At 29.5% G+C, this 14,547-nt stretch overlaps 1 protein-coding gene across 2 annotated transcripts in view; it reads left to right on the forward strand.

Annotated features, from left to right (window-relative positions):
• Nucleotides 1-393: 393 nt before the first annotated feature.
• LOC135139051 (uncharacterized) overlaps nt 394-14,547 on the forward strand; it is a 29,081-nt gene continuing 14,927 nt past the window's right edge. Inside the window, exons 1-3 of one of the 2 annotated variants that reach the window (XM_064069137.1) lie at nt 394-563; nt 10,305-10,632; nt 10,716-11,076. In XM_064069137.1, coding sequence (XP_063925207.1) covers nt 10,305-10,632; nt 10,716-11,076 — 689 coding nt within the window. In that variant the 5' untranslated portion in view covers nt 394-563. Of the gene's footprint in view, nt 564-829; nt 929-10,304; nt 10,633-10,715; nt 11,077-14,547 lie in introns of those variants that run through there. The other variant, XM_064069138.1, reaches the window with a different exon arrangement.

The raw sequence follows: 14,547 nt of genomic DNA on the forward strand, positions 1-14,547 counted from the left end.
TTGATTTCTTTGTTGTAACGTACTTGTATATTTTACTGCAAATTAATTAGCAATTAAACCATAACGGCACATACACCATATAGGTACCTCTTGGAACAGTTTAATTCCAAAGTTCTTACAAAACTCATCGATTTCCAATGGAATGCGCCTGTTGCAATTATCAAGAATGAAAACCACTCTCAAGACAACTCCTTCTATCCCGGACAAAATTACAAAACGGACCCACAAAAAACCGTTCAAAAACCCAATCCGAAATCCCACCCATCCTGAATCACCAAATCCGATCCGTTTCGTCCACCACGAAAAAAAGCGGACTCTCGTTCCATCAAGCCCCATAGCGCCAATCCCAGAACCACAAAAGCCGTCACACTATATTTCCATATAAACCTCCGTTTAAAAAGTGAAAGGCATTGAAATGATCGTCATTCAGTACTTGACCACACCGCAAGACATCCACCGTTTCGTAAAAGTGAAAATCGCATTGTTCAGTGCCAGTGAATTCGTGCCAGGAGCACCAAGATGCCATCGCCGACCCACTAGATCCCCGTTATCAGTCGACCAAAGTGAGTACCACCAAATCGCTGATAACCGCTCCCACGCCTGCCATGGGCACCACGTTGGTACGACGCAACGTGACAACACCTGCGTCACCCGCAATTAGGAAAATCCCTAAAATCGCTAAGTTATCCGTCGACAGGTGCAACGTTCGTCAAAATTCTGTCGTTTTCCAATTGCGTAACGTTTAGTTGGAAACGATTTGAAATTCAATATCGGCGTTTTATGTAATTCCATCTCATCCCAGTCTCGTCTGAGAGCGCGATAATTATTGTTATGCGAATGTCGATCTTGTAATTTATTGGGTTTTTATTCAAGACGCGTTTCTGGCATCCGGTTGAGGACGAGAAATAATTCGCACGGGTTGCTGGAGGTGAGAATTCGATTAATTGGGGGCTGGAGGGTTGGGGCGGGGGAATGTGGGGCGGGAAAGTGGAACGAGACAGGCTTTCGGATGAATCAGTTCTAAATATATTTATCGTCCGTAAGTGCTCGGCAATAAGGAACTAATTAGCACCTAAACGGGCAGTCAAAGAACCGTTCCATGCAAGCAAAAAACTGGCTAAATCTGGTCTTGTATTTATTTAAATATAAAACTATGGTGGAAATAGGTACGTGAACTTTGCCGCCTTGCATGAATTTTCATGTTACTAGGACAACAATATGTTTTAATTCGGTTTTAAGAGTTCTACTTTCGTTTAACGCATTGTCAGGTTGTTTGAGGTCATTGTTTTTAACCTTTACTGGAATTAATGAGCTTTTGAAGATCTCTTGTGATAAACACATTTAAATTTGTTTTGTTCCTGTATAACGTTTCCTCAATTTCACTCTTCGTTTGGTAGTCTATGATTAATATTTTTTTCCAACGGGTAAAACCCACTTGTAGGAAAAATTTACTAAAAATTTCCAGTAATAAATAATGTGTGCACTCGCAAATGTAAAGAAGTGTTTTTCGCAATATAGACAGTGGCCTAATATGGGTAATCTACAAATATTTGTCACTATATATGCGTATACCTACTATAAGCACAAAATTTCTTCGAATTTTATGCTTCTTTTGTCGATTTCTCGATTTTTTTTTTTCGATTTTTCGATTTTGTCAATTTAATACTTTTCGATTGTTAGATTTTCCTACTTTTCGAATTTTCAATATTTTCCATTATATATTATTTCTTTATTTTATTATCACTATTATTTATTTATTTATTTATTGGTCATTCGATTCCCTGGTTTTTCCCTTTTTCGACTTTTCGATTTTTTAATTTTTTAAATTTAATACTCTATTTGATTTTTCGACTTTTCGACCATTCAACTTTTCAATATTTCGATTTTTCAAATTTTCGACTTAAGATAATAATAATAATTTATTTTCGTATTTTTTGCAATGAAATTGCTTATACACGTCATTAAAATGTGTACATAAAGTGTTAAAATTCTTATAACAAAAATCTTAGTCAGATTAGTAAATTTTTCCATTTCTTGATTTTCAACTTTCCAAGTGCGATCTTTCGAACTTTAAATTTTTCACTGTTTCGGCTTTTCCATTTACGATTTCTCAATTCCCAGTTCTTTATTTCTCGATTTTTCGATTTTGGGTTTTCGATTTTTCAATTTATCGATTTTAATATTTTAAATTTTTGATTTTCGGGATTTTCAATTTTTCGCCTTTCAAATTTTCGATTACTTCCTCGATATTTCGATTTTTTAAATTTAATACGTCTCGATTTTCTAATTTTTCCATCTTTCGACTTTTCAACTCTTCGACCTTTCGATTTTTTAATTCCTTGACTTCTCAAATTTTAGACTTTTTCAAATTCTCGATTTTTCGATCTCCTGCTTTTATGATTTTTTAATCTGTCGACTTAAAATTTCTGACTTTTCGATTTTTTGTTTTTCGGTTTCTCGATTTTTCGATATCCCGAGTTTTCGATTTTTCGATTTCTCAATGTCAGTTTTTTGACTTTCTAATTTTTCGTTTTAAATTTAATAATTTTCGATTTTTCGATTTTTCCACCTTTCAACTTTTCGACTTTTCGATTTTTTAAGTTTTTAGTTTTTCAATTTATCGACTTTTAAAATTTGAATTTTTCGATTTTTCGTTTCTGGGATTTTCAATTTTCCGAATGCCATTTCAATTTTTCGATTTCTCCTTTTTTCGACATTTCGATTTCCCGATTTCTCGATTTCTCAATTTTCCAGATTTTCGACTTTTCAATTTTTAGAATTTAATACTATTCGATTTTTCGATTTTTAAAATTGTCGACATTTTAATTTTTCGATTTTTGATTTCTCGATTTCTCCAATTTAAGATATTTCGGCTATTCGATTTCCCTGTTTCTCGATTTTTCAACCTACCACTTTTTCGGTTTTTTAATTTTTCGGCTTAAAATTTCAGATTCCTCAATTTTTCCATTTCTCGATTTTCATTTTTCCGAGTACAATTTTTCGATGTTTCGGTTTCTCGATTTAGAGTTTTTCGGTTTTCTGACTCTCCAATTTTTCGATATTTCGAGTTCTCGATTTTTGATTTTTCGGTTTCTCTACTTTTCGATATCCCGAGTTTTCGATTTTTCGATTTCTTAATATTTCAGTTTTTAGACTTTTCAATTTTTCGTTTTAGATTTAATAAGTTTCGATTTTTCCACCTTGTAACTTACCGATTTTTTGATTTTTTAGTATCCGCAATTTTCGACTTTTCGATTTTTAAAGTTTTCAGTTTTTCAATTTAACGACTTTTAAAATTTGAATTTTTCGATTTTCCGTTTCCGGGATTTTGAATTTTCTGAATGCCATTTCAATTTCTCGATTTCTCCTTTTTTCGACATTTCGATTTTCCGATTTCTCGATTTCTCAATTTTCCAGTTTTTCGACTTTTTAATTTTTCAATTTTTTAAATTTAATACTACTTATTTTTCGACTTTTGGACCCATCAACTTTTCGATTTTTAAAATTTTCGATTTTTCAATTTTTCGATTTGTCGCTTATTCGATTTTTCGATTTCTCAATTTTCATCTTCGCGATTCATCGACTATTCGATTCCTAGAGTTCTCCATTTTTCGATTTTTCAGGTTTTCGATGTTTCAAACTTTTAAAATTTTAATTTTTTTCATTCTGGGGAATTTTAATTTTTCGACTGCAATTTCTCGGTTTTTCGAATTCTCCAGTTTTTGATTTTTTGATTTCTTAATTTTTGAGTTTTTTGATTCTTCTATTTTTCGATTACCCGATTTTTTAAATTTATTACGTCTCAATTTTTCACCTTTCGGCTATTCGATTTTTGATTTTTAGATTTTTCTGTCTTTTCTTTTCTCCGTTTTTCGACTTATCGATTTTTCGATTACCCGATTCTCGAATTCTCAATTTTTCGACTTTTTTTTCAATTTTTCGATTTTTCCATTCTTTAATTTTTGGGCTTTTCAATTTTTCAATTTTTCGATATCAGATTTCTCTTCTTTTCCATTTCTTTATTTTCAATTTTCCAAGTGTGATTTTTAGATTTATCAATTTTTTGATGTTTCGATTTTACAATTTAGGATTTTTCAATTTTTGACTTTTCCGCCTTTCGATAATCGATTTTTTAATTTTTGGATAGTTCGAGATCTCAATTTTTGATTTTTCGGTTCCTCGAGATTTCGATATCCCGACCTTTCGATTTTTCGATTTCCCAATTTTTCGATATTTCAGTTTCGGGATTTTTCAATTTTCCGATTTTTTAAATTTTAGATTTCGACTTCTCGATTTTTCGATATTTAGATTTCTCAATTACTCGATTTCTCAATTTCTCTGTTTTTCGACTTTCTGATTTTTCATTTTTCGATTTTTCATTTTATCGACTTTTAAAATTTGAATTTTTGATTTTTCGTTTTCGGGATGTACAATTTTCCGACTGATTTCTTGATTTTTTAATTCCCCATTTTCGACATTTCGATTTCTCAAGTTTTCAGTTTTTCGATTTTTCAAAATTTCAATTTTTTAAATAAAATCGAAAGATTATCGAAAAATGGAAAAGTCAAAAAACATGAAAATCCTAAATCGAAAAAATTGATAAATCGCAAAATCGCACTCGGAAGATTGAAAATCGAGAAATGGAAATATTAAGAAATCAGAAATCTTAAATCGAAAAACTGAAAAATCTAAAAAGCGGAAGATCGAAAAATCGACAAATTGGTAAATCGAGTAGCCCAAAGGCTGAAAATTGGAGAATAAAAAAATCGAAAAGTTGACTTTTTAAAAAATCTAAAAGTTTAAAAATCAAAAATCAAAAGGATTTCAAGGATTTTAGAGTTTTGACTTTCCAGTTTCTCATTTTTTATTTTTCGATTTTTCAGTTCATCGATTTTTGAAATTTTAAATTTTTACAATTTATTAAATTTAATACGTCTTGATTTTTCAATTTTGTCACCTTTCGACTTTTCGATTTTTAAATTTAACACTCTATTTGATTTTTCGACTTTTCGACCATTCAACTTTTCAATATTTCGATTTTTCAAATTTTCGATTTAAAATAATAATAATAATTTATTTTCATATTTTTTGCACTTAAATTGCTTATACACGTCATTAAAATGTGTATGTAAAGTGTTAAAATTCTTATAACAAAAATCTTAGTCAGATTAGTCAATTTTTCCATTTCTCGATTTTCAATTTGCCAAGTGCGATCTTTCGAACTTTAAATTTTTCAATGTTTCGGCTTTTCCATTTACGATTTTTCAATTGCCAGTTCTTTATTTCTCGATTTTTCGATTTTAGAATTTTAAATTTTTGATTTTCGGGATTTTCAATTTTTCGCGTTTCAAATTTTCGATTACTTCCTCGATATTTCGTTTTTTTTAATTTAATACTTCTCGATTTTCTAATTTTTCCACCTTTCGACTTTTCAATGTTTGATTTTTAGATTTTCAGATTTTCGATTTTTTAAATAATAATGCTATTCGATTTTTCGACTTTTTGATATTTCAGATTTTCTATTTTTCGGTTTTGAAATTTTTCGACTTTTCAACTCTTCGACCTTTCGATTTTTTAATTCCTTGACTTCTCAAATTTTAGACTTTTTCAAATTCTCGATTTTTCGTTCTCCTGCTTCTACGATTTTTCAATTTGTCGACTTAAAATTTCTGAATTTCGATTTTTTATTTTTCGGTTTCTCGATTTTTCGATATGCCGAGTTTTCGATTTTTCGATTTCTCAATATGTCAGTTTTTTTGACTTTCTAATTTTTGGTTTTAAATTTAATAAATTTCGATTTTTCGATTTTTCCACCTTTCAACTTCTCGACTTCTCGATTTTTTAAGTTTTTAGTTTTTCAATTTATCGACTTTTAAAATTAGAATTTTTCGATATTTCGTTTCTGGGATTTTCAATTTTCCGAATGCCATTTTAATTTTTCGATTTCTCTTTTTTTCGACATTTCGATTTCCCGATTTCTCGATTTCTCAATTTTACAGATTTTCGACTTTTCAATTTTTCAATTTTTAGAATTTAATATTATTCGATTTTTCGATTTTTAAAATTTTCCACATTTTAATTTTTCGATTTTTTGATTTCTCGATTTCTCCAATCTAAGATATTTCGGCTATTCGATTTTTCAATCTTCCACTTTTTCGATTTTTTAATTTTTCGGCTTAAAATTTCAGATTTTTCAATTTCTCCATTTCTCGATTTTCATTTTTCCGAGTACAATTTTCCGATTTTTTGATTTCTCAATATTTCAGCTTTTTGACTTTTCAATTTTTCGTTTTAAATTTGATAATTTTCGATTTTTTAATTTTTTGATTTTTCGGTTTCCCCAATTTTCGACTTTTCGATTTTTCAAGTTTTCAGTTTTTCAATTTATCGACTTTTAAAATTTGAATTTTTCGATTTTTCGTTTTCAGGATTTTCAATTTTTCTATTTCGCCTTTTTTCGACATTTCGATTTTCAGATTTCACGATTTCTCAATTTTCCAGTTTTTCAACTTTTCAGTTTGTCAGTTTTTTAAATGTAATACTATTCGATTTTTCGACTTTTGGACCAATCGACTTTTCGATTTTTCGATTTTTTGATTTCCCGATTTCTCCAATTTTAGACTTTTCGGCTATTCGATTTCCCAATTTCTCGATTTTTCGAGCTTCCGCTTTTTCGATTTCTCAGTTTTTCGACTTAAAATTTCAGATTTCTCAATTTTTTAAATTCTCGATTATCATTTTTCCATTTTCCTATAATCGAGTTTTCAATTTTTGGATGTTTCGAGTTCTTGATTTTTCCTTTTTCGGTTTCTCGATTAGTCGATTTTTCGATTTGTCAAATTTTCGTCTTCGCGATTCATCGACTATTCGATTTCTCGAGTTCTCTATTTTTCGATTTTTCAGGTTTTCGATTTTTCAATTTATCGATTTTTCAAATTTAAAATTTTTCGATTTTTCGTTTTCGGGAATTTCAATTTTTCGACTGCGATTTCTCGATTCTTCGAATTCCCCATTTTTTGACTTTGCGATTTCACGATTTTTTGGTTTCTAAATTTTTGAGTTTTTTGATTCTTCTATTTTTTTCGATTACCCGATATTTGGATTTTTTTAATTTATTACGTTTGATTTTTCAATTTTTCCACTTTTCACTATTAGATTTTTTGATTTTTCGGTTTTTCGATTTTTCTATTTTTCGTCTTCTTCATTTTCCGATTTATCGATTTTTCCCTTTCCCAATTCTCGAATTCCCAATTTTTCGGTTTTTCGACTTTTTGAGCTTTGGATTATTCGATTTTTCGATTTTTTAATTTTGGAATTTTTCCATTTGTCGCTTTTTCGATTTTTTAATTTCCCCAATTTTGGACTTTTCGGCTTTTCGATTTCAACCTTTTTTGATTTTTCGATTTCAGATTTCTCAATTTTTCCATTTCTGGATTTGCAATTTTGCGAGTGCGATTTACTGATTTATCAATTTTTCGGTGTTTCGATTTTTCGATTTAGGATTTTTTAATTTTTGACTTTCCTGTTCTTCGATAATAATCTATTTCTCAATTTTTCGATATTTCAGTTTTGGGTTTTTCCAATATTCCGATTTTTTTAATTTTAGTTTTCGATTTTCCAAGTTTTCAGTTTTTCGACTTTTTAAATTTTTCAATATTTAAATTTAATACTTTTCGATTTTTCGAGTTTTCCACCTTTCAACTTTTTGATTTTTCGTTTTTCAAATTTTTCGATTTTTTAAAAATCGAAATTTTCGATATTTTGATTTCTCGATTTTTTGATCTTCCACTTTGTCAATTTTTCGACTTAAGATTTCCGGTTTCTCAATATTTCGATTTCCCGATTTTCAATTTTCCGAGTGCGATTTTTCGATGTTTCGGTTTTTCGATTTCGGATTTTTAAATTTTTTGGCTCTTCTAAACTCTCTCGATTTTTGATTTTTGGGTTTCTCGATTTTTCGATATACCGATTTTTTGATATTTCAGTTTCGGGATTTTTGAGTTTTTGACTTTTTAATTTTTCGTTTCCTCAATTTTTCAAGTTTTTATTTCTATTTTTCACTTTTGCGAGTTTTTATTCTTCGTTTTCTCAATTTTATATTACAATTTTTGTTTTTTTCATTTCCTCTTTCAATGTTTCTCTAGATTTTATAATTTTTCGTTTATTCAGTTTTTCAAAGTTTTAGCCTTTGATTTTTCAGTTGCTCGGTTTTTCAATTTATAAATTTTTAAATTTTGCTATTTCTGGATCTCCAGTTATACGATTTTTCGAGTTCCTTCATTTTCAATATTTCGAATGTCGACAAGATGAAAAATTGAAAAATTAAAACTAGAAAAACAGGAAATTCGGAAAAAATTGGAAAATTAAATAACTAAAAAACAAAAATTGAAACACTGAAAAAATAAAAATCGAGAGATTTAAAAAACAAAACGAACCGAAAAATTGGAAAACCCAAAATTGTAAAACCGAAAAATTATAGAATCGTCAAAATTATGAAGCAAAAGATCGAAAAAGTGAAAAATTAAATATCGAGAAACTGAAAAATCAAATAAATTAAAAAGCTTTAAAATCCAATAATTGAAAAATGGAAAAATTCTAATATCGTAAAAATGAAAATTCCAAAAATGAAAATTTTGCATTGAAGAAAAGAAAAAATATAAAATCAAGACATTGAAAAACCGTAAAATTGAAAAAATAAAAATAAAAGATTGAAATGAAAAATTGCAAATCGAAAAACTGGAAAAATTTGAATTGAAAAACAAAAATTATAAAACCGAAACGAAAAATTGCATATCGAAAATCTAAAAACATGAAAAATTGGAGAATCGAAAAATTGAAAAGTCGAATAAATGAAAAAGTTTTAAAATCCAGTAATTGAAAAAGGGAAGAATTGTAAAATCATAAAATTGAAAAAACGAAATGTTTTAAAAATGGTTATTATTATAACATATATAAAACGATAACTAGAAAAATTGCAAATCATACAACCAAATATTGAAAAATTATGAAACTGAAAAATGTAAAACTGAAAAAACGAAAAATTAAAAAATCTAAAAATTGCAAATCGAAAAATTGTTGCATATATCATAAAACTGAAGAAATAAAAAAAAATAAATATTGAAAAACTTCAAAATCGGAAAATTGAAGAAACGAAAAATTCAAAAAACTGAAGTTGAAAAAATATAAAATTATAAAATTAGAACACCGAAAAATCGAAAAATTGTAAAAATAAAAAAAATAATAAACCGAAAGGAAAAATTTGAAAAAATAAAAAATTAAAGAATCGAGAAGTTGAAAAATGAAAAACTGACAACTCGAGAAATTTTAAATGGAAAATTTTAAAATTTCGAAAAATTTTGCAATGAAGCAGGATTTGTTGAGCGTATTTCATAGGCAAGGGAAGTTCTGTCGAAATAACCTTCGACCAATTTTTTATAATTAGGTCTTCAGTGTAGTAACCTTCCGGTGTGCCCAATTCCGAACACCTGTATATTTGGCCTCCACTCTATCCAAGAATCTCCTTCGTACGTTACCCTAATTTTCAGCATCAATGAATGTTTCATACTAAATCAGCATATACCACAAGACGTGCCCTGAATTAAACAAATCCATGACATTTATCACTGTGTTAATAAAAAACTTTCAAGAATATATTAACTTGCGGTCTTCAAGTGTCTTCAAATCTTTTAAATTCTGTTCTAGTAATGGCACGTTGTATTTTGGACCACTTTTACATAATTTTTTATTTGTCAACTGGTTGTCATTAATTGTACATAATTTTGTCATTAACACACAAATAAGTAGTTCCTAAAGATTTTAATGAACCAGAGTGTTTTAAAAATTAGCGTTTAAATGCTTTAATGAATACATACATTAATATTACATAAGTAGCGGTCAAGCAAAGGCCGCCTGAATCCTGTTTTCGTAGTACGCTTATATTTATTTATACGTAGTTCGAAATTTCAATATTTATTTAATTTTTCCAGATATGTGTTATTCGTTTTCGCTCGAATTGCACCTGCAAACACATTTCGAATAATTCTGCGTCGATAACCAACTGTTCAAACTACAGTGTATAATTTTAGTAATTTCGTCGAATTTCTGAGAAAACAGTCCCCACATCCAACGAATTAAAATCATCACCTTAAAAGTACTATATTTCCACCAGTCGCACAACTACGATCAACCAAACTCCTTCAGAGTGTATTTACCTATAGTCACACCTCATTACGTAATATTCGCAAATTTCCACCAATACGTGACCCGAAAATAAATCGAAAATCAACGTCTCGACATTTTTCCAGATGCCTGTCTACGCTCTCGGACTACTCTTCCTCACCGCCTGCCAAGCCACCCCCCACTCCCTCAAATCCGCCACCCCCGACTACGCCACCGCCCTCAAGCTCTCCCTCCTCTTCTACGAAGCGCAACGCTCCGGCCACCTCCCAGAGACCACCAGGATACCATGGCGAAGGGACTCGGCCCTCAGCGACAAGGGCCTCCACGGGGAGGACCTCAGCGGGGGCTACTACGACGCCAGCGACTTCGTCAAGTTCAGCTTCACCATGGCCTTCACCACCACCATCCTAGCCTGGGGGATGCTCTCCTTCAAGGACGTGTACAACGAAACAGGTAAAACTGCTGTGGTCGTAGAAAACCATACACAAAACTGGTGTCGCAAATGACTATTATATGCTACCAGAAGTTTTGTCCAGGTCAGTACGAGTACGGGCTGGACGCCATCAAGTGGGCTACTGACTACTTCGTCAAGTGTCACGTGGCGCCGTTCGAGTTCTACGGACAAGTGGGCGATTTTTCGTTGGATCATACGTTCTGGGGGCGGCCCGAGGAGATGAATATGACGCGACCGGCTTATAAGATAGATGTGGACCACCCGGGGTCGGAGTTGGCGGGGGAGGCGTCGGCGGCGTTGTCGGCCGCCAGTCTTTTGTTTCGGGAGAGGAACAAGACCTACTCGGAGGAGTTGCTGAAGCATGCGGTGGAGCTGTACGAGTTTGCGACCACCTATAGGGGGTTGTATCATGACGCGATTCCGGGGGCGAGAGTCTATTACGAGTAAGTATTTTTTACTTGTCGAGCGACTCACTACTTTTTTGTTTTCTCGACGTTTCATGATACCTAGAATATTTTGATACCCTAGGTATATAGATTTTTGTAAAAAAAAAACTCGAAACTGGGTATCAATATTTTATAATTTAAATCTAGAAGTTCAAGATCCGCTATTTGATAACAAATATGCCTCAAAAATAATTTTGAACTAGAAAAATTGATACCTATAATCATCTCTCCAGGTTCATTCCTCATCTTTTTGCCGTTTCTAATCTGTTTCCTTCGATTCCCCCTTCTGATTCCCTTAAAGTAAATTCCCCATTTTTTGATTTTTGGTTTCGAGTTCTTAATTTTTCAGTTTTTTGACTTTTCGGTTTATCGATTACTCGATATTTCGATTTTTTTCATTCATTACTTCTCTATTTTTCGATTTTTCCACCTTTCGACCTTTCGATTTTTGATTTTTAAATTTTTTGGTTTTTCAGTTTTTCGACTTTTTGACCTTTCAACTTTCCAATTTTTCGATTTTAACTGTTAGATTTTTTGATTTCTCGACTTCTCCAATTTTAGACTTTTCGGCGCCTCGTTTTCCCAAATGCTCGATTTTTCTATCTTTCGGTTTTCCGATTTTTCAATTTTTAGACTAAAAATTTCAGCTTTGCCAATATTTCCATCTCCCGATTGTCAATTTTTGAGTGCAATTTTCTAACTTTCCAATTTTTCGATATTTCGCGTTTTCGATTTTTGATTTTTCGATTTCCCGATTTTTCGATATTCCGAGTTTTCGATTTTTCGAGTTTTCGATTTTTTGATTTCTCAATTGCCCAGTTTTTTGAGTTTTTTAAATTTAATGCTTTTCAACGTTTCCACCTTTCCACTTTTTGATTTTTTGGTTTTCTTGATTTTTCGATTTTTTAGGTTTCCAATTTTTCAACTTATTTACTTTTAAAATTGGTAATTTTTTGATTTTTCGATTTCGGCTTTTACAATTTTCCGATTGCAATTTCTCGATTTTTCGATTTCTCTATTTTTCAAGTTTATAGTTTTTCAACATATCAATTTTCCGTTTTTTTTTTAAATTTAATAGTATTCGATTTTTCTACTTTCCCACCTTCATGTTTCTGATTTTTCAATTTTTCCACCATTCGAATTTTCGATTTTTGATTTTTAGATTTTTTGGTTTTTCAGTTTTTCGACTTATTGATTTTTCAATTTCGCGATTCTCGAATTCTGAATTTTTAGTTTTTCGATTTTTTAAATAATAATGCTATTTGATTTTTCGACTTTTTGACCTTTCAATTTTCCAGTTTTCCGGTTTTAACTGTTAGATTTTTTGATTTCTCGACTTCTCCAATTTTAGACTTTTCAGCTTCTCGTTTTCCCAAATGCTGCAAATTTCTATCTCAGTTTTCCGATTTTTCAATTTTTAGACTAAAAGTTTCAGATTTGTCAATATTTCCATTTCTCGATTTCAATTTTCTAACTTTCCAATTTTTCGATATTTCGCGTTTTCGATTTTTGATTTTTCGATTTCCTGAGTTTTCGATATTCCGAATTTTCGATTTTTCGATTTCTGAATTACTCAGTTTTTTGAGTTTTTTGAATTGAATGCTTTTCAACGTTTCCACCTTTCCACTTTTTGATTTTTCAATTTTTTTATTTTCTTGATTTTTCGATTTTTTAGGTTTTTAATTTTTCAATTTATTTTCTTTTAAAATTTGTAATTTTTCGATTTTTCGTTTTCGGCATTTACGATTTTCCGACTGCGACTTATCAATTTTCCGATATTTTAAAATTTAATACTATTCGATTTTTCGACTTTCCTACCTTTCATGTTTCTGATTTTTCAATTTTTACACTTAAGGTTTCTGTTTTCTCAATATTTCCACTTATGGATTTTCAATTTTCCGAGTGTGATTTTTCGATTTATCAATTTTTTGTTGTTTCGGTTTTTCGAATTAGGAGTTTTTAATTTGCTGACTTTTCGATTTTTCGATCATTGATTTTTCAATTTTTTGATATTTAGAGTTCTCAATTTTTGATTTTTCGATTTCTCAATTTTTCGATATTGCAGTTTCGGGATTTTTGAGTTTTTTCACTTTTCCCCAATTTCGACATTTCGATTGTTCAATTTTTCGTTTCTTCAATTTTTTGATTTTCAGTTTTTTCCTAATTTTTCATTTTTCTTTTTTTCGTGATTTTTATTTTTCATTTTTTCGATTTTTTATTTTTCATGTTCTCAATTTTATATCACAAATTTTGTTTTTTTTTTTTTTATTTTAATTGTAAAACAGAAAAATTACAATCTGGTTTTTTTCAATTTTTCAGTGTTAAAGTTATACGATTTTTGACTTTGTAATTTTGTAATTGTAAGTTATTAATGAAGCAGTTTTTCAATTTTCAATTATCAAATTTTTCAATTTCCCAATTTTTCAATTTTTTGGGGTTTTAAAACTTATAATTTTGGAATTTTTCGCTTTTGGAATAGTTCGATTTTTTGTTTTTCAGTTTAATAATTATGTAGTTTTCTATTTTTACTCTTTAATAAATTTTGGATTTACAGTTATTGGATTTTGCATTCATCTTATTTTGCATTTTTTCAATTTTTTTTTAATTGTTCACAATTTGAACTTGAGTTTTTCAAGTTTTTGGTTTTTTACTTTCATTATTTTAACAATTTTTCGTTTTTAAAGGTCTCCATTTTTTTAATTTTTGAATTTCAATAATTCGTATTTCATTGTTTCGATTTTCTAATTTTTTGATTTTTATTATTTCAAAATTTTGATTTGCAATTTTGATTTTTCAGTTTTATATTTTTACAATTTTTCGATTTTTTAGTGTCCAGTTTTTAATGAATAGTTTTTCAATTTTTGATTTTTTAATTAGCAGATTTTTCAATTTTTTGGTTATGGAAAACTTTGATTTTGCAATTTTTCGGTTTTTCATTTTTCAATTGTTCGATTTTCAGTTTAATTAATTTTTCAATTTTACAATTATCCAATTTCATGATTTTTAATTGTTGAATATCTCAATTTTAACTTTCCAAATTTTTTGGTTTTTCACTTAAATATTTTAAAATTTTTGGTTTATGAAAATATCCGATTTTTCAATTTTTGGTTTTTTAGTTACCCAATTTTCTAATTCTTTTATTTTTAGTATTTCAAAGTTTCGATTTCCAATGGTCTCAGTTTTTGATTTTTCGATTTCATAATTTTAGAATATTTCGATTTTTTAATTTTGTAAATTTTCAATTTTAATTGCAAAATACAAAAATTATCTTATTTTTCAATTGTTCAGGTAAAATCATATGATTTTTCAGTTTGTAATTTTTCAAATTTCTGATTTTTTGGTTTTATATTTTTGGACGTTTTCGATCTCTCAATGGCCCAGTTTTTAATGAATCAATTTTTTAGTTGTCGAATTTTCAATTATCAGATGTTCCAAATTCTCGATTTTTCAATTTTGTACTTTTGAAAA

This window comes from Zophobas morio, unplaced genomic scaffold (assembly GCF_036711695.1).
Source record: "Zophobas morio isolate AGI-343-1 ecotype UQ-CSIRO unplaced genomic scaffold, CSIRO_AGI_Zmor_V1 ptg000030l, whole genome shotgun sequence".
Taxonomy (NCBI): Eukaryota; Metazoa; Arthropoda; class Insecta; order Coleoptera; family Tenebrionidae; genus Zophobas; species Zophobas morio.